General features: G+C 39.9%; 1 protein-coding gene across 7 annotated transcripts; it reads left to right on the top strand.

Annotated features, from left to right (window-relative positions):
* The first annotated feature begins 1,923 nt into the window (after nucleotides 1-1,923).
* ZNF770 (zinc finger protein 770) lies at nucleotides 1,924-18,385 on the top strand. Of its 7 annotated transcripts, none has more exons than XM_027831528.3 (3): nucleotides 10,841-10,986; nucleotides 11,508-11,633; nucleotides 14,088-18,385. In XM_027831528.3, exon 3 carries the CDS (start codon nucleotides 14,227-14,229, stop codon nucleotides 16,345-16,347), a length of 2,121 nt encoding a protein of 706 aa, XP_027687329.2. In that variant the 5' UTR covers nucleotides 10,841-10,986; nucleotides 11,508-11,633; nucleotides 14,088-14,226; the 3' UTR covers nucleotides 16,348-18,385. The 7 variants fall into 7 exon arrangements, with proteins under 7 accessions (XP_043404520.1, XP_043404521.1, XP_007069417.2 ...); XM_027831527.3 differs by having other exon boundaries at nucleotides 10,951-11,160; XM_043548585.1 differs by lacking the exons at nucleotides 10,841-10,986; nucleotides 11,508-11,633 and adding an exon at nucleotides 1,924-2,022.
* The last annotated feature ends 1,861 nt before the right edge of the window (nucleotides 18,386-20,246 follow it).

Genomic DNA, 20,246 nt, shown 5'->3' on the forward strand with positions numbered 1-20,246 from the left:
GAGTCAGAAGGCAAAGAGTCCCTATAGGAACTATTTTGAGAGGACATCTGGGAAACTAGAAATGGCTGGAAGCAACTCACCTACTGGGTTTTAAAAGGTACCTATTCCAGCGTTTGTGGATTCTACTGCTAGATGCCTAAAAATTAGACATTGCAACACCTAGGCTGCTAGCAACTCCAGGCAAGTATCTAAGTCCCTGATTCTGCAAGTTGCTTCATGTGGGGAGATTCTTGTGTCTGCATAGAACCCCATTGACTTTAAGGGGGCTCCCACACAGGTACAGGCATCCACCTGCATGGAGCTACTTGCAAAAAGGGGGCCTAAATTGTTACTATGCCCCTGATTCTGCAATTTATAACAGATAAGTAGGCAGCTGCATCCGTGTGGAGCCCCACTGGCTTCACTGGGCTTCTGATCAGGTACCAATCTTCCCACATGTTGTGAATTGCAGGATCAGGCCTAAATGAATATATATATAAATGAATATATGTATATATAATATTCAGGATATCTTGATGTGGAGAAGTTCCTTGTATTTTTACATTATTTATCTATCTCAAAAAACTTATTGATGGACAAGATTTTTGCACAAAGATAGCATGTCTAGCATGCCCTTTTTTACCTACCATTCAAGACTGTAGTTATGATCAAAGAAAACAAGAAATAAGTTTGGGTTGTTGTTGTTTACTGTTTCTTTAAAACAACAACAAAAAACCCTCAAAATATTTTAAAAGACTTAAGATATTTTCGGTGAATTAGAGTCCTGAATGTTCGTTGGTGACAATAACATAGATACAATTTTTTTTAAATACAAGAGTTGTTCATCTTTTATATTACAAAAACAACATGGAAATGATTAGAATGATGAAGGAAAGCATATAAAAATTGTGCAGTTATGAAAATTTCATGTAAATGTCACACTCTAGTTTTTTAAAAAACGAAATCCCTTCTTGCAGAATAGCTCAAGTATAGCAGCTAGTGGGCTTAGATATTGTAGTTAAAACACAAACCCCTTTCCATACCATTCACAAATTGTAATGAATTAGAACTCGAACTGACAGCAATTTCCAATTCTCAAAAATCAGTCCATGTAGAGTAAAAAGGGATAAACTGTTTTCTTCTAAAGTTAATCCTACCCTCACAACTATGCTAGGGAGGGGCACTGAAACTAGGCCTGCCCACTGCAGTTTCAAAACTTTTGACTACTTCATTCCCAGCTCACATTTTGCTTGGTAACTCAGAGTCCTTCAGATCCCTAAAAGGGACAGAGGTTAAATATTAAATAATTACAAAAAAATCCCTTACCAGGACCTGTATTATTAATATGTCTTTGATTAATAACCCTGAAAGAATTTGAAAACTCTGCTTTTCACCATTTCTGTTTACTTCCATTTTTTACCCTCTAAATTGAAAAATACATTAGTCAATTTCATTTCTGTTTCTAGTCAGTTTCACCTCCACTTTCAGCTACTCAAGCACTAGCACAATATTGTAATGTTTGGCTTACAGATTTTGTACGGGGTCTCTAGGTGCCACAAGTACTCCTTTTCTTTTTACTTTCTAGAGTTCATCTAAACTGGCAAATGCCACAAAATGAGAAAAGTCAGAAAACAAAAGCACACATTTCATAGAATGTGCCTCATTTTATTCTGCTTTGTGTCTTTCACTTCTGGGTCACCAGAGTTTCCTTTTCAACTGAAACAAATAACTCTAGGAAGGGGATCACAAAGAGAGGGAACTTTCTACAGTGTGTGCCAATCTGTAGATTAATTAATACATTGATTACATTTGAGAGTCTGTATGTACCTGTCTTCCCACTGAGAGACCCACCGTGCAGTTGGTGGTAATTTAAAAATCAATTGCTCCTCTGTGGTAATTAAATTTGTCTGTTTAAATAGATATAATTGATAGTGCCTGCAACTAATTTCAAAGCAGGGATTCTTAAGGGATTCTAATGATTAAGGGATATGAGCCAAAGGTTTTTGATTGTTTTTTTTTTTCCTCAACAACTGAACATCCAAGGTAAATAAACTGTTGGAGTGAGTATTGGTTGAAATGTCTTGGTTTATATAAATTATAATGTAACACTTATGATTGAAGTTAATCTTGAAATATATTGCCAGACAGAGCCAAATAGTTATAGATGAGCTGCTTTCATTAGTTATATTTATTATAATAGTTTAACTATATTAAAATGTAATTGTATTCATATTTTATACCAAATGCATTGAAACAAATGTGCTTTTCATAATATTGCATTATACTACTGTACTTAAAATGTAGCGCTTTGACATATGCCTAATTGTTAAATCTATATAAATTAAGTTTACTTTTCTTTAAAAGCTGATTAAAATGTGTTCTTTATTGTTGGGAGTGTAACAGAGGGAGTTGAGGGTTAAGAAACTTTTGCTACTCACAATGTTTAGTCCAGAAAAATATGATGCTCACATGAATAGAATACATAGTTCGAAGATTAATTAAACACCAATTTCCCCCCAGGCAATTCATTGTTATGCACCAGAGGGTTCCAAGGGGAGGGCTATTTAGAAAGGAAAAAAGGATAAGGCCAGCACTGATGCATAAAAAGTGCATATACAGTTTTAAAAGTCTGTGCAATTTGCTTTCATCCTGAGGTGGCATTAACTGATATATTAACACTGTATACAGGGTATTATATGCCTATTTATTATATTATTTTTATTTAATACTAGCAGGAAATACTTTTGTCACACAGCATATAGAGCATGTGTGTTTTGAAATCCAGAATGCATTCTTAAAGAGACAGATACTGAACCAATACCAATGTGTGCCAGTTAACTAACGTGCTTCTCCTGTAGTTTCAGTTCTAGAATTGCCAACTGTCTGTGAGTTTGCAGAGACACCACAATCAACACTTTTTTTTGATTTTGAAGGGTCTTAATTTTAGAACAAAGTCTTGCAGGGAACAACATTCCTAATCAAGTAGAATAGAAGATTATTAGAAAAGGGCATCATCTCAGCACAAAGAAATTCTGGAATGGGCTCCGCACAATAAGAACAATGAATCATTTTATTATTATTATTATATTTTATTATTAAATACAAAGCACTGGCATTCACAAAAACTATGCAGCTTCTCTGAGAATGGGTGTCATACCATACATTTAAAACATTAATTTAAAAAATACCACACAACACTTATGTCACCCAACAGACCACCACAAGTAAAAGGGTCTAAAATCTTAAAATTCACGACCTGAAAACTCAATTCCAACGAACAAAGTTACAGTTGTTGCTGACTTCTGTCATGGGAAGGGTTAATGTTCCTTCTTTATGTTCTGGGTTTTTTTTATTCTTTTATTCCTTTTTGTTAAAAAATTCAGAGGCGGAATCTTACATGTGAGAATTATTTGCCATCTTTAGAAATGGATTTTAACAGACTCTGATGTTAAATCAAAACATATGTGTGTAAAGGGTTTACAGTATGCCCTTATATTATTTCTGTGGTTAGATGTCTGTTGATGAATCTCCACCCATTAGACATTTTATTTTTTTCCCTCTTGTATTTGCAGAATTTTTTTCTGAAACATATTGAAGGAGTTAATCTGTTTTGTAATAACAGAGTACTAAGCTTACATCTGATACTTTTGGAGTACACTTTGTTCTAACTTGCAGAACTATACAAATAAATCCACAGCTGCCATAAACTGTCCTAGCTCAAATGACTTCAACAGAACTGTGACAATTTACACCAACTAAGGGTCTGTCCCATTAATCTGTTATTGGGCATGGCCTGGATCCACAAAGCCTTGAAAATCACTGGACTCCACAAACCCTGGGGTAAGCACCTAGGCTTCCTATATGATGCATGGTGAGAGATAGATGCCTGACAATGCAATCCACAAAAGCCAGCACACTATGTGGGGAGTTGCCTAAACTAGCCAATGGGAGATGCTGACACTCTGGTGTGTCCTAAATCCGATCCTTCTCACAGAGTGAGAGGCCTAAATCTGGGTTGGGGGGAGGTGCCTATCTCTGCTTGGAATCCACAGATGGGAACCCTCTCTTGGAGTCATGCACTAAACTGTTCTTGCAAGAAGAACTTTGAACAGGTGTTCCCCACCTCCCAGAAGCATGCGCTAACCACTGGATTATGAGATATTCTGACACAGGTCTCTCGCTTATTGAATCTGTTCAACTTTGCATTCAATAACTGGGCCAGAGGTAGAATGTGAATGACACAGCCCTATTCAAATCCCATCTCTTCATCAGGCAGAAGGAGGAACTCAACTAGGGTCACCCATATGCTGGGTGAGTTTGCTAACCACTGGGATAAAAGTTACAAAACAGATTGTTGCTATCTTTCTCTCCTCCCTCTCCTTCCCCCAGCTGTTTTGTGTGGTGTTGTGTGTGTTCGGTGCACATCTACTAGATAGGGCCCTATAGCAACATAGGGGAGGAAGTGAGCAGCCCTCAGTGGTGAAAGGACAGGTTAAGGACTATTTAGAAAAGCAGGACATGCACAAGACCATGGAGCTGGATATAATGCAACCGAGGGTGCTGAGGAGTTGGCTGACGTGATTGCAGAGCCATTCGCCATTATCTTTGAAAACTTGTGGTTATCGGGGGAGGTCCCAGACAATTGGAAAAAGGCAAATATAGTGCTCATCTTTAAAAAAGGGAAGAATCTGGGGAACTACAGACCACTCAGCCTCACCTCAGTCCCTGGAAAAATCATGGAGCAGGTCCTTAAGGAATCCATTTTGAAGCACTTGGAGGAGAGGAAGGTGATCAGGAACAGTCAACATGGATTCACCAAGGGCAAGTCATGCCTGACCAACCTGATTGCCTTCTATGATGAGATAACTGGCTCTGTGGATATGGAGAAAGCAGTGGACGTGATATATCTTGACTTTAGCAAAGCTTTAGATACGGTCTCCCACCGTATCCTTTCCAGCAACTTAAAGAAGTATGGATTGGATGAATGGACAATAAGGTGGATAGAAAGCTGGCTAGATCGTCGGGCTCAACGGGTAGTGATCAACGGCTTAATGTCTAGCTGGCAGCTCGTATCAAGTGGACTGCCCCAAGGGTTGGTCCAGGGGCTAATTTTGTTAAATGGCTTCATTAATGATCTGGATGATGGGATGGATTGCACTCTCAGCAAGTTCGCAGATGACACTAAGCTGGGGGGGAGATGTAGGGATAGGGTCCAGAGTGACCTAGATAAATTGGAGGATTGGGCCAAAAGATATCTGATGAGGTTCAACAAGGACAAGCGCAGAGTCCTGCACTTCAGACGGAAGAATCCCATGCACTGTTACAGGCTGGGGACTGACTGGCTAAGTGGCAGTTCTGCAGAAAAGGACCTGGGGATTACAGTGGATGAGAAGCTGAATATGAGTCAACAGTGTGCCCTTGTTGCCAAGAAGGCTAACGGTACATTGAGCTGCATTGGTAGGAGCATTGCAAGCAGTTGGAGGGAAGTGATTATTCCCCTCTATTCGGCGCTGGTGAGGCCACATCTGCATCCAGTTTTGGGCCCCCCACTACAGAAAGGATATGGACAAATTGGAGGGAGTCCAGCGGAGGGCAATGATTAGGGGGCTGGGGCACATGACTTACGAGGAGAGGATGAGGGAACTGGGTTTATTTAGTCTGCAGAAGAGAAGAGTGAGGGAGGATTTGATAGCTACTATCAAAGGGGGGTTCCAAAGAGGATGAAGCTAGGCTGTTCTCAGTGGTGGCAGATGACAGAACAAGGAGCAATGGTCTCAAGTTGCAGTGGTGGAGGTCTAGGTTGGATATTAGGAAAAACTATTCCACCAGGAGCTTGGTGAAGCACTGGAATGGGTTACGTAGGGAGGTGGTGGAATCTCCATCATTAGAGGTTTTTAAGGCCCGGCTTGAGAAAGCCCTGGCTGGGATGATTTAGTTGGGGATTGGTCCTGCTTTGAGCAGGGGGTTGGACTAGATGACCTCCTGAGGTCTCTTCCAACCCTGATATTCTATGCCCAGAGGCAAAAATGTAGGTGTCTAGGGAACTTCTGGAGTGAAAATATAGGTGCCAAGTGAGTTTAGGTGCCCATAGGGTGAGGTGACAGCTAAGATGGGTTTTGTGGATCACAGTAGTTCCTAAATGTGGGCTTTGGGCCCATATCCACAAAGACATTTAGTGTCCTAATGTCTATTGAAATCAATGGAAGTTAGGAGCCTTAGTACCATTGTGGATCTGGGTCCATTGGCATAATTCAGCTGGTAGTGCTGTTGCTTCAGTATCAGACAATCCTGCAATAGCACGTAGAACATAGGGTGGAGTAGTGAGGCTGCTTTTGGTCTGTTATGAAAGATGCTGTCAATCAGATGAGTTCTGGAAGGGCCTGTAGAAACAACAATATCATTCATTAAGACTCTAAATATCCATATGAGATATGTCAAACATTATCCATATGTTACAGTTGGGTAACTGAGGCATGGAAAGGTTAAGTGACTTGCCTAAGGTCATGTAGTGAGTCAGTGTCAAAGTGAGGAGTAGGTCTCCTAACTCCTAGTGCCCTACACTAACCACAAGACCAAGCTGCCTTCCAAAAGAAACAAATATTATATTAAAGCAATCATTAATATTATGGGGATTGTCTCATTGCTAATGTAAATTTCTTTGCAAATAAATTTTGTACTGCAGTACTAAAACTTGATCCCTGTGCTGCTGCCTCAGATCAGACGTTATTTAGAACCTCTGCAGACAAGAGACTGTGATTTGATTTCTCCCACTGTCAAACTAAGGAATGGCAACTGTATAGGCAATAAATGTCTGGATCTCAAAATTCCTGGCAAGAACAGTCCCCAAGAGGTGCAGGAGTCTGGAAAGTGTTTTTCTGAAACCAGTAAATGCTGCCAACTTTCCCTCCCCCACTAGCACACAGAGAATCCATTTATAAACATATTAGTGGTTTTTATACACCAATAAGGAAAATACAGAAGGGTGGTAACTGTGACCTAACTGTACTTGTGAGAGAGAGGTGCTTGGGTGCACCTGATATCCAGGGATGTAGTTACTTTATGGTAATCTAATTGTGTGTTTCTTTTTTATTGTTTAATCATCTGTCACAATACTGGCAGCATCTGGTAATAGTACTGTAATGTCTTGTACTGCATATGCTTCATGTCGGTAAAAGCTGAATGACTCCCAGGATTAATTATTCCTAATAACAACAGTGTGGAGGTATGAATTATGACTCTGACCCTGCAACCATTTGTAGGAAAATCTCCCATTGGAATCAATGAGAATTTTCCATGAGTAAAGAGTACAGGATCAGACCTCAAAGTAATAGAAATAAGGGTGAAAGCCTCAAGACAGGGGATTTAGACACCTTATCTTCTATGAATAATAGTGCCATAGAATGCTTTGAAAACGTTAGCCTATATATATATATATATATATATATATATATATATAGGTATTTGTATTTGGTCTGCTTATTAAGCATGTTTATCAATGTATCATCTTCTTAAAAAATCAGCTGAGCTTTTGTGTTTAATTTGTATATATGAGAAGCTAAAGTAATTGTATATTATAAATGCTAAACTCAAATGAAACACAGTGGCCAAAAAACAAACTAAATCTCCCCTCCATGGGTTATTCCCACATAAAAGGAAAGTGTCATTGTCACAAAATTAAAATCATGACGTTCTTTTGCATCTTAGCTGTCAGGGCAACTGAGGGTTTGGGTTTAAGCCTACCCTACCCTTCAGAAGAAAATTGAGATTCCATCCCATAAACTGATCCTCAGGGAGAGCCTTTACCTCCTCACTGCCACCTAGGTCTCCCTTTTCATTTATCCAGCTCCCCATAGCCTTGGCTTCAACAACTTCTGAGGAGGCATGCTGCCAGGAGCTCCTCATACCACCATTGCTCTAGAATTCCCTATAAAGTTGGGGGTAAGAGTATAGACAACATGGAGGAGGAAGGCAATACAAGCTACTACAGCTGTCTTCCCTTTTGGATATTAGGGGAACCCAGTGGAGACCTGTTAGCTGCCAGCTGCCAATGCAGTTGCTCTTAGGAATAACCTCTGGGGCATTTCCACTCCACTCACTGAAGGCCACAGCCCTCCTGCTGGATTAAGGCTTTGATTTGCTACTTATTCCTCTCTGGCTTCTTCCTTTCTACTCATCGGGGTCAGATCCTAGCCCCACTCTGTACATGGAGCTGGAATCTGCAAGATCCCCCATAAAGGACTTCTTCTGAATTGAAGGAAATGGTGTCAGTGAGGTCACCTTGTGGCAAGTAAATGCAAGCCTATTCAAAGAAACAGGTCTGTTTTTCCTGTTCAGAGTCTATGTGAATAAATGAAATAGAACAGATTTACACAAAGCAGTTCAGGAAAATTTATCTATATTAAGAAAACAACACACAAGGCAGCCATTTTATTGAATGATTTAAATAATATCTCTTTTCCAGTTGCAAACTCGTTCAGAAATAATGGGCCAGATCCACAAAGGTCTCAGGTACCTAAAGCCCAGTTTTAGGCACCACTGCCACCCACAAAACCCCTGTTCAGCTGCCACCTAACCCTCGAGGCACTTAAACTCACTCAGTGGCTAAATTTTGGCCCCCAAAATTCCTACACACCTACCTTTCTACCTCTAAGCATGCACTCTGTTGTCTCAGACAGCCTGGATGTCTGTCTCACCTAAGCCTTAGTAAATCCTCAAACCAGAGGAATAATTGGGCCAGCAACTGCATGAGAATCACTCTATAGTCCAGCGGTTCGAACACACACCTGAGAGGTGGCAGATCCCTGTTCAAATCTCTTTTTCTTATCAGGCAGAGGTGGGAATTGAATGTGGGTCTGCTACATTCCAGGTGACTACTCTAAGCACTGGGCTAAAGGTTATAAATAAAGGAGTCATCTTCTTCCTTTCCCTGGCCATTTTGTGTGGAGCTCCAAGTGCCCGAGCCACCTGAATCCAGGAAAGGCATTTCTGACTGTGTATCGCAAGCAGTGATAGGAACTGTCATATTGGATCAAATCAGTGGTTTATATAGACCAGTATCCTGTCTCTAGCACTGACTCGTACCAGCTGCTTCAAAGGAAGTTGCAAGATCATAGTCAAGGAATAATTTGCCTACAGAGAGAACTTCTTCCTAGTCCCATTAGTTAGAGGTGGGCTTATGCCCTGAAATATGAAGGTTTCTAGTCCTTCCAAAACTCTTTATTTTTAATCCTTTCTGTTGTAACTTTGGATATTCTTATTATCCATATAAACATGCAGTTCTTTCTTGAATCCCGCTCAGTGATATATTGTGGCAATGAGTCTCACAAGCCAAGTATGCATTATGTGAAAAAATATTTCCTTTTATCGGTTTTGTCATATTTCATGTCTCCCCCCTTTAAGGGGAGAAGGGTCGAGCTGCACTTGTGACACACTTAACTCACTTCCCCAGGTGGAGAGAATAAGTAATGATGTCACCTGACAGGTGGATCATATGGCTAAATCAGGTCTTTGGGCATGGGTAAGAGAGGTCTGTGGAGAACCAGAAGGGAGAGTCTAAGAGCCTATCCCTTAATAGGGAGAGGAAGGGTGGTGTGAACAACCCTACACAAAGAATCTTCTTAGCTCCCAGGGACAGTGCCTGGAGAATGAAAAGAGCTAGTATCAAGCAGAAAGTCTAGAAAACAAGTTGACTGAAGAAGCCTCAACAGGGAGTCTTTCCTTCTGAGCTTTATGTTAATAAACCAGACCCTAAAAAGGCCTAGTGTTATTAGACATGTGAAAGCTTTTGTGAGTTATTGAGGAGTCCAAGAGTAGAAACTGAGGCAGTGATGAGTGTGATCCCAGACTGGGTTGGTAATGTGGGGACAGCCTCCATGTTCCTGTATTGTGAAGGTCAATAGAATTTTCTGGTCCACCTTCTCTATATTATTCATCATTTTGTATAGTATCATGTTTCCTCTTTTTTGTTTCCTTTCTAAGTGAAAAGTCCCAGTTTTTTCAATCTATCTTCCTATGGACATTTTTCAGCTCTTCATTCTTGTCGCCTGTCTCTGAACTCCTCTTTATTACTGCCATATCCTTTTTGGGATGAGGTGACTAGAACTGAAGACAGTATTCCAGGTGATGTTATACCACTGACATATACCAGCATGGGGATATTTCCAATATTACTCTCCATCTCATTCCTTAGGTGCCCGATGACTTTGTTTAATTGCACTTGAGCACAGCTCTTCAGTGAGCGGTCTACAATGTTGCCCAGATCCTTTTTGTGCGTTCAGTGATCTGCCTGCAAAATATCCCTATAGAACGATCAGACTTTTTGGAATGGTATCAGTCCCCCAAGCAGCCTCTCCACCTGGACTGCTTGATGATGAGTGCGATATTAAAATGTTTCACTAGGAGACACACCTCCACAACCCATGATCAGCAGGGAGCCAGGAAACTGCCTTTAAAACATAACCCTTTGGGACAAAACCTGAACTCCCTCTGGATCAAAACCTCCCCTGTCCGGCTAGGACAAGACTACACATCCACCAGAGCTTTGCCTAAGGACTCACTTTGGCGCAAGATAAGGGAATCGGCTCCCAAGAGGACGGGGGTTGGGGGAGAGATTTGGCAGATCTCTGTGGATGACACCACCGAGCGGTCCCTACCCAGGGATTTTCCCACTGGGCGGGGGGGTTGCTTCTCTCTGTTTTTTATATAGTGCTTTGCTGGTGAGAGGCAGAGATAGACACCCCTTCCCTCCCGCGGCTCCCCGGCAGCATGCAGCAGCAAGCGGCGCGCTAGCCAGAGCCCTCCCGGGAAGCTGCCACCGCCGCTGGTGCAGCTCCGCCCAGCGCCGCGGCCCGGCGAAGGAGGCGGGGTGGGATTGAACGGTGGGAACTGAAAGCTCGGCCCTGGGTTTCCCTGAGTCCCGGAGACTCGGTGCCATCCGGGGGGACGAGTTTGCACGGCAGAAACCGTGCGAGGGACGAGGAAGGCGAGGGCGCAGCGGCCGCTTTTCAGGTTGCTTTCTCCCCCCCCAGCTGGGGCGCCGCCGGGTCCTGGGAGCGCCGCGCTCCACCTCCCGAGTCTGCCCGGGAAATCCCCGCGCTGCCGGCTGCCAGCGCAGCTGTTCTCGGGAGGAGCCTCTCGGGCATTTCCCCTCAGCGCACTGCAGGCGGCAGCCCCCCAGCTGGGGTGAGGCGTCGATTTGCTGCTGATTCCTCTCTGCGGGCTCAGATCCTGGCCCCAGTGAAGCTTCCTGGGAATTTTGCGGTGAACTTAAGTGGAAGCAGGATTTGGCCTTGACTATAACTGGAATTGTCCCCCACCCCTTTGTAGGAATGTCACCGCCGTAGCCTTTCCTTTCCCCTGTAATATGGGGAGTTTCTATACCCTTTCTGCTTTGGGGGGTGGCGGTGTGTTAGGGCTGGTGGAAGTCACTGGTTTTTCACAATGAAAAAGATGGTATTTTATGTAGTCTTTTCACTCTTTTTGATTTATCTGAGGCATTATTTTTAACCGTTGGTTTACTTCTCTCCAAGAACTAGCATCCCAGATTGTGATCCTCTAAATTTTGGGCAGGAAGGGAATAATTCACTTGTAACATCTGAGCCCAAAGGTTTAAAAATGTGTTTAAATGGAGATGATCATGGATGTATCTGTAAAAGGTGGGCATGGGGTGTCAGTTTATTTAAGTTTTTTTCAAACATGGTACCAGTCTCATGCTCATTGTTTCACTTTTATTTTGCTTCATAAAATGTTTCAAAAAATTTATGGGAAAATCAGGCGAGAGGGAAAGTGTTATCCTAGTTATGTAAACTGTTCTGCTTTTGGCCCATTTGCAAACAACTGTGGGTGGAGACAGTGTATCTGGTAAACAGTATTTTGTACCAGTGAGAGCTATACTTTTTTCCTAAAGGAAAGTTGGTGAAGAAAGCCAGGTTATGCTATGTCGGACATTATGTTCACATTCTTATCTCTGTATCTTGTAATATGTATCTTTTAAAATAAGCAACTAGGCTTGTGCTTTCATGTTCTGTAGATAATTTTACAAGATACATTTAGAGTGCACAGCAAAACTCAATCTTGGGATCAGGATAATTCTTCTTTTTATTTTAGGGTAGAGAGTTAAGTATGTCTGAATATATATTAGTGACAACAGAGCAGAACTGTTGGGCGAAGTGAAGGCCTTCTTTGAATTATATTTTTGGCCTCAAAATTAGTGAATATTATAATACTTGATTCCATGCCTTTATGGCTAAGATGAAATGTAGTATTGGCTTAATATCTATTAGGACTGCAATCCAAAGACCATATCCTGGTTATGTGGAGAAATAGATCTGATGATATTAATTAGTAGTCTATTTGTCAAGGCTTGACAAGGCAGCATAAATGATGATTCCAGACTTGGCTTCTGCTCCTTGTTTTGCAGAAGCAGCCCATTCATTCCCTAGATGTGAAAGGTGTATGTTACTGTCAAAACAATTGACTTTGGTCAGTGCATGGCTTCGCTTTATCAGGATGTGCTGGGAGGCCCATCCAGTTCTTTTTGTCTGGATATGGGCCTATGAGAGAGATGAGGGACATGAGAAATTCTGAAAGACAGAAAACTTAATCGTTCTGAATGTTGTATCTACCACTTCAAAGAAGTGTTGCTATACTGTCGTAACAATCCTTGTCGTGCAAAGGTACAGCAGAATTTGTGGAGGTAAACAGCAAGTGGGGAAAAAAACCCATCCAGAGTGAGAATTGCAAGCTGTTCAGAAGAGTATTTCTGAAATACTATAAACTAGAGTAGAAGGAAGAAGAGCTGTGATAGTTGGATGTCCGGTTCTCAAAAACTGGTAGCTAATAAATTCACTTGAACTTCCTGTACATAAAATCCAGAATTGGAATGAAGGAGAAAAACTGGAAACCTGGGTACTGCTCCTCTCCGTATAACTCAGACTGCCCCAGTTTATTACTCTCCACTTAACTTTGGGGGGGGTGTTAATCTTTTTAGATATTTCTTTCTAAATGTTTAATATTAAAGGCATTAATTTTAGGCATCACTTCTAATCTTTGGAAAATTTGGATTCCTGAAGTTTTTGTGTGCATCTGTGTGTGTTCTAAAACAAGTCAGACATCTAGTGTTTTGTGTTCACTGGTGTACTCATTTTAACACAACTTGCTGTGAATAATATCCAAATGTGTGTACAATGAAATGGCGTTATTGATAATTGTTGAAGAAGGGGTATTGTATTGCTCAGAGAATTGCTTATGGGTTACAGAATCCATCACCCCTCAGGCACTGGTTCAAATGTAGGTCAATTTCAGAGTGAACAAAAGTTTTTATGCCATTAGATGGTTATTGGGTGGTCCATGAAATAAATTGGTAATGTGAGTCCAGTTTCAAAGGGACAGCTGTTCACATCCCACAAATTACTAACAGTTAGTGCTAGTTACCACTCTTTTTGCAGTTTTAGCAGAGAGGTCATCAACCTGAATGGGCTAGAAGTTTGAGTTATACTTTCCTTCCTAGAAGTGAGGGTACATTGGTGAGGTACAGAAACTTGTATGGTACTTGTTCTCTGGACTTCAGTTTAAAGGACTCTTAATTTGGCATGTCTCACAATTTAACTTTTTACAATTTAACTATTATTTTGAGATCCAAGAATCTCCTAGGTTTTTTTCCTCCTTCCTTCATTCTCCCAAATGTTACATCAAATATATAAGCAAAGGTGCTAATAACTAGTATTTATTTACAGTGATGATAGTGATAGAAATGTATTGCAACCCTCCCCCCCCTCAAAAAAAACAACAACTTTTTTTTAACGAGAATAGTGTTTTTATATATTTTTTACCATAGCTGAAATCGATATGGCTTTGGAGTAACATTCAGTGGTAATAGGGTGGATTAAAATGAATCTTTGTTACAGGTGACTTTTAACTGACTCTCCTCTTCTGTAGAATAGTCCAGTTTTTTCTTAACACATCATATAATTTGTGGCTAGTCTGTTAGGAAGCATTTTAAACCAAGTTAAATATAGCTTACACTAGTTAAAATAACTGCAGTTGTTGTCTGAAAGGCAAGAGAAAATTAGTCCCTAAAATACCTGTTTTTCTCATTCTTACTATTTTAGGGATCCGTGGAATTTAAGGAATCCTTCTCTAAGATAACTTTGCTGCTGTTCTGGCCTTCCTTCTAAGTGTTGTGATGGTTTCAGTTGAAGTACATTTCTGAAGAAACTGACCAGAATAGGACTCTTACTATTTTTCAAAATGTTCAAAATTCAGCAATGCGTAACCGCTAACAAGATACCAAGGAAAAGGCCATATAGATGTGACATCTGCTACAAACAATTTGAAACACCATCAAAATTAGCTAGGCATTATCTTATACACACTGGTCAAAAGCCATTTGAATGTTATGTATGTCATAAAACTTTTAGACAGCTAGTCCATTTGGAGAGACATCAGCTAACCCATAAACTTCCTTTTAAATGCAACATTTGCCATAGGAACTTCAAAAATTTAATTACTTTCTTAAAGCATCAACAGCTTCATAATGAAAACTACCAGAGTGATATTAAGCAAGCTAAAAGATCAGTGGATGCCAAGCAAGATAGGCTGTTGTATGGAATATTGCATTGTTCTAGTTGCCAGAAATCTTTTACAACAGAGGAGCGGTGGATGCTGCATCAGTGCACAAAGTCAGATCATCCGCACAGTGCCAGGAGGAGAAAGAAAACTCATATGTGTGAAACATGTAACAAGATGTTTCCGTCACAATCTAAACTGGAAAGACACTTGCTGATTCATACTGGCCAGAAACCTTTTAAATGTTCCTTGTGTTATAAATCTTTCAGGCAGTCAACACATTTGAAAATCCATCAGCTCACACACACAGAAGAGAGGCCTTTCCAGTGTTGTTTTTGTCAAAAGGGATTTAAGATGCAGAGCAAACTCCTGAAGCACAAGCAACTCCATGTCAGAAATAAGTCTCTTCCCAGAGTCCTTTACAGAGCAAAGACTTCTAAATACCCTAGACCTCAGAACTCACTGGAAGGAAAAAGGGATAATTTTGAGAATGTTGATACTTATGAGTCCCTGGAGAATGATCCACTTGATGTTCACTCTATTTATATTGTACCTTTTCAGTGCCCAGTGTGCGAGCAGTGTTTTGAAACAGAGCGGGTTCTAAATTTGCACAAATGTTTTTACTTGAGAGATGGCAAAAATTCAAACAGTGGCAAATCAGCCTACAGCCACAAAGCCAACATTAAAAGTAAAGTCCTGATGAAGCTCAAACACGCTGGAGAAAAGGCATCAGATTCGTCTCTGTCTGACAGAAAAAAAAATAAAACAAGTCACTTTAAAAGTTATGACCTGTTTGCATCTAATGAGCAACATTCTGATCGGAATGCTTCCCCTAAAACTTTTAAGAATTATCATAGCAAGCTTGTCAGGAACAAAATATTTAGCAATAAAAAGAAAAGGACATTTGTCATGCCATTATCCTGGCAAGAGCACCTACAAAAGCACAAATTAGAAATTAATTTAAATGGTATAATTACTGGTGAAAACATGTTAAACATGGATGATTTGGTGCATAATAAAGATGACTCTCTTTATGGTTCATTGGATGCTGATTTCTTTGATAATCCAGAAGCAGCACTTCACCGTGCTTTTTCAGCTCCTACTAAAAATATACATAATAGACACAAAGTGTGTAAATGTGACAGATGTGAAAAAATCTTTCCTTCTTCATCCAAACTTCAAAGACATTATCTTATTCACACGGGACAGAAGCCCTTTGGCTGTAATGTTTGTGGGAAGACATTTAGACAGTCAGCTCACTTAAAAAGACATCAGCTCACCCATACTGAAAAAAGACCATATAAAAGCCCTGTTTGCCAGGTGGAATTTGAAAATCTGAACAAACTTTTTAGTCATCAGGGAGATCACATTGAATTTAAGTCTCCTCAGCCTGTGGGTTATTCCAAAAGACCTTCACAGGCATCTGGCTTTCCAGAATTTGAACTGATTCAATCAAACCAAGCAGCTGAAATCAAAGTTGAGCTAGAGTCTGGGGACTTTGTTCTTGGCACCAACAGTAGAAACACACAGCCATATTTGTGTAGTAAATCGTTGGAAATGGAGCAAAGCCATTACAGTCACTGGTATGATTTTTCTGGAGGTATGGAAAAAAGTGAAGCTATTAAAAAGTTTTATCAGTGCAGTGTCTGCTTTAAAACTTTTAAATCGCCTTCCAAACTTGAAAGGCACTATTTAATGCATGCTGGACAGAAGCCATTTGAATGTTCAGTTTGTGGTAAAACTTTCAGACAGGCCCCACATTTGAAAAGGCATCACCTTACTCACTTTAAAAAGAAATCCTAAAGATAAAATGGCTGCCAGAGTTCCACTGAGTGGGATAACAAACACTAGAAGGTATTTTGTGTTCAACAAAAGTGGATGGTGTCCCATGAAACTGATTGTTTTTAAAGTCTAAAACTTTGGGATTACATAATTATGAACAGGCTTACATTAGATTGACTGACTGATTTATGGAATGTGACTACTTATGTTAAAGAGATGACCTGAAGAAAGGTTAATGTACTGTTTTCAGGCTGTCTACTTATATATTTTGTGATGAATAAGGGTTGACGTTTGAAAACTTCCAGCATTGTTTTTTTTAAAATTGTGAATTCATGTAGTTATTGCATAAAAATGTTTCAGCAATCTGTAATGCAGTATAAATCACATGTTTAAAAGTTGTGCCTCTTCCCCATCCGGAGGAGTTAATTTATGGCAATATGCTTTCTGACTGCACCTACCAAATAGCAAATGTAAAAAGACTGTCCTTGACCCACTTTACTTTGTCTCCATATATGCTGAAAGCATAAGACGCATACTGTGCCTGGTCAGTACTATTTTTCTTATGCTCTTGTTTGTTCTGCAGACCAGGTAATACAAGAGAAAAAGAAAGGAGTTGGAAAAGGAAGAAGTGGAGGACAAAGCCCAGAGGGAAAAATAACTTCCGCAACAGTAACATGAGATTAATAGAGATAATACTTACCGGCTTTAAGAGCTATGGATGAAGAGTGCTATGTAAGAGTTAGGTATTGAACATATGCACATTAAAATAATATTAGTGTTCCTGAGTCAATACAGTCCTCTTAACCGCATTTGACTCTTCCAGTCTTGTTCCCTGCCTCTTCTAGCTTTTTGGGTCAGTCCACACAATATTCATGTGTTGTTCTGCAACAGAAGTGGACGAGACTCTTAATTAAGCCCCAGGTTGTTGGTGGGTTGTTGTTGTTTTTTTTCATGTAATGATGTCATTAATGCGTCCCCTTTCCACTCAGCCACCTTGTCCTTAGTTCCTTTGCAAGGCCAAAATTTTGAGTCATGGCCTCCTTGTTTCCTGGTAGTGCACACTGCACAAGTTAAGGAAATATTCCTTCGGATGGGATAAGATGATGACTTCCTGGCAAGACTGTTTGTCAGTTATATTCCTTTATAACGTGAAATAACAGGACTGTAAATGACAACTAGCTCCTATCAAGTAAATCCATTTTTGTATTAGTAAAAGCTGTAGTTACCAGAAAATTCATACTGTAAGTGTTGGTGTATGACCACTTTCCCCCTTACGCTGAAAGAATGGGTGAGCAAAAATAGTTATGGACATGCTGGGGAAAGAGACTCTGGGAACTTGCAGATAAGAATGAAGTTAGGGTTTTTTTTTTCCGCCTCAGAAAGAAAAGCTGCCTGCTAAAGTTTCTTTGTTGTGTAACTTCTCAATGCTTGAACCCTAAAGTTTCCAACTAACAGAAAATTGGTGAGATTCTTTTCATTGTTTAAGTAGATCCAGATTTATTTAAATGAACTCTTTTTTTTGACTTATATTTGCAGTCTTTCAAGTGACTAACCTAAGTCTTACAATGGCATAAGCTATATAATATTTGGTATAAATGAAGTGAGGATTTCCTCCTATCTGGAGATTGTCTCCCCCATGTGAGAGAGTGAAAATAGAAAAATGGTCTTGCTGGTATGATCTCATACTTTGCTATTGGTTATACTTTTAGACTTTTCCCCCCCTCATCTCCTGTCCCTCTTCCAACATGATTTCAGATTGTTTCGTATTGAGAGGCAGAATACCGTAAAAAGTGTTTTGGAGGTGTGCTGTAGGCTCTTTTGAAATACATGTAACAAATCTTTTTATTTATGTAGTACTTTTATTGTGCACTTCATTTGAAGACTATAGAGGTGTGAAGACCAACTGTGTGAAATTTGATATGCAGAAAGTTAAAAGATTAGATGTCATAGTAACTAACACCTTGCTGCATGTTAGAACAAAAAACATGTTCGGTTTGTTTCTGAAACCATTTTTTCTGCTTGACAAAAAAAAATAAACTTTTCAATATATATTTAAAAAGAACCAGACTTTTCATGTTTTAAAAAGTTTTGAGAGTCAGATTAATGACCTGAAACAAGGTTAAAGTAGAGAGCACTGCTATTAATTGGATCAAATTTGATGGCTAGTCTGGGGAATACAACCATGGTAACTTCTTAATCTCTTTGTACAGACCTAATCACTCTAATGGAATATACACAAGAGCATTTTAATAACTACTATAGAAATACTAATATACCAGTACTTTATTATCTACCAGATACTTTATTTTCCCTACACATCTGCATGTATAAATATTATGGAGAGACAGTCTCCTCCCCCAAATGAAGGTAACATACACTTACTGTAAGTGTATTTTATAATTGATTATTGCCCAGACACAGTTAAATTTTTCAAGAGTCCTTTCCTTTTCAAATTCTGCATACATGATCTGTAGTCACTGGGCAATTCTTTGCCCAAATTTAAGGTGATCCGAATGAGCTGGTTTTGATAGATGGGAGTGGGGTTCAGAAAAACGGGTGTTTACTCATGTTTTAAAAAGTGAATACTTTTTTTTTTTATGCCTTATCTCAAAAGTAGCTTTTCCTAGAAATTTCAATAGAGATTTGAAAGATCTTGGAGGGACTTAATGCACAAGCCCAATTTTGAGATCAGGAAAGGCACATTAGGAAAGTGGTTATTTTTAGAATCATGGAATAATTGTTAGGGCTCTAGGGAACTTTTTAAAAGGGGTCTTTTCCCTTGATTTAGTGAGAATTTTATTCAGCCCCAAGTTAGTGGTGAAGACTGAGGGACTGATTTTCCCCTCCTTTAACTCCTTTAACTATCAGAGGAATTATGCAGTGGAGTGAAGTGGAGGATCAGGCTCCTAAAACTGAACTGGAAAAATCTAGGAGTGTGAAAAACTGGCAGTTTTGAAGTCAATGGCAACATTCCGATACGGCCAGCATTTTTCCCTGTGTCTCTAGGTCTTTTCATTGCAAAGATAGCCTTCGGAGTGCAGATTTATGTCCAGGCATGTTAACTCTGCATTTCCATTCATTCTGGTGTCCTAGAAGTGTTTAAATGTAACCTTCATTCTGAATTCCAGGCTTTCTAAAGATTGTTTAGTTTAACTTTTGTTTCTACTGGTGATGTTATCCTACTACAAACCTGTGGAAAGTGCACAACTGATGTGAATTACTGGCTGTCCCGAGGAGCAACATGAAACCCCATCTGAAGGAGTTTTCTGGAGTAGCAGCCAGCAGGCAAACCTGTAGAATGATAGATTCTGAGGGCTTCATACTGCCATGGGGGAGGAGCCAGGTTGCCCTGGGGAAGCACAGAGCAATTTTTGCTATTTTAGACATGCTTAAATTACACTTCATATTATTCATTAGTATGCCATGGTCATTTTTCATAATGCTTCATGGCAAATTCAAGACACCAGTCTTTGAAGTATCTTTAGGAGCATAATCATTGTCCTTCTGTTTCATGAAAGGGGACTCATGTCTAATAGTAATAAGCTGCTAGCATAAAGCAATTCTTTTTTAAATAGCTAAACCAAAGGAAATTGTAAACAGGAAAACAATCAAACAATGGGTCTCTAATGTTAAGGTTGAGATTTCCCCAAGGAACCTAGCAAACTACATGTTCGGCTTTGAGACAAACACACTTCATATAAGGAAAAAGACCTAATTTAGTACAAATAGAGGGAAGAAGGAAAAATATTTTGAAAATAATACAGATAAAAGTGTGTAATTTCAATTAAATGGATCTTGGCTTGTCTGTGGAATAGCACCAAAAGCATTACTGTAGATAAATAACAGACCAGAGAGGCAGAATGATGCTGTAGTCTGGTGGTTAGGGCACCCAGCAGTGAGTCTGGAGACCCACGGTCCTG

Source organism: Chelonia mydas, chromosome 6 (assembly GCF_015237465.2).
Source record: "Chelonia mydas isolate rCheMyd1 chromosome 6, rCheMyd1.pri.v2, whole genome shotgun sequence".
Taxonomy (NCBI): domain Eukaryota; kingdom Metazoa; phylum Chordata; order Testudines; family Cheloniidae; genus Chelonia; species Chelonia mydas.

What these genes read in the sequence shown, in the direction of transcription:
- ZNF770 (XM_043548585.1), top strand. Translation starts at nt 14,227, where the DNA reads ATGTTCAAAATTCAGCAATGCGTAACCGCTAACAAGATACCAAGGAAA.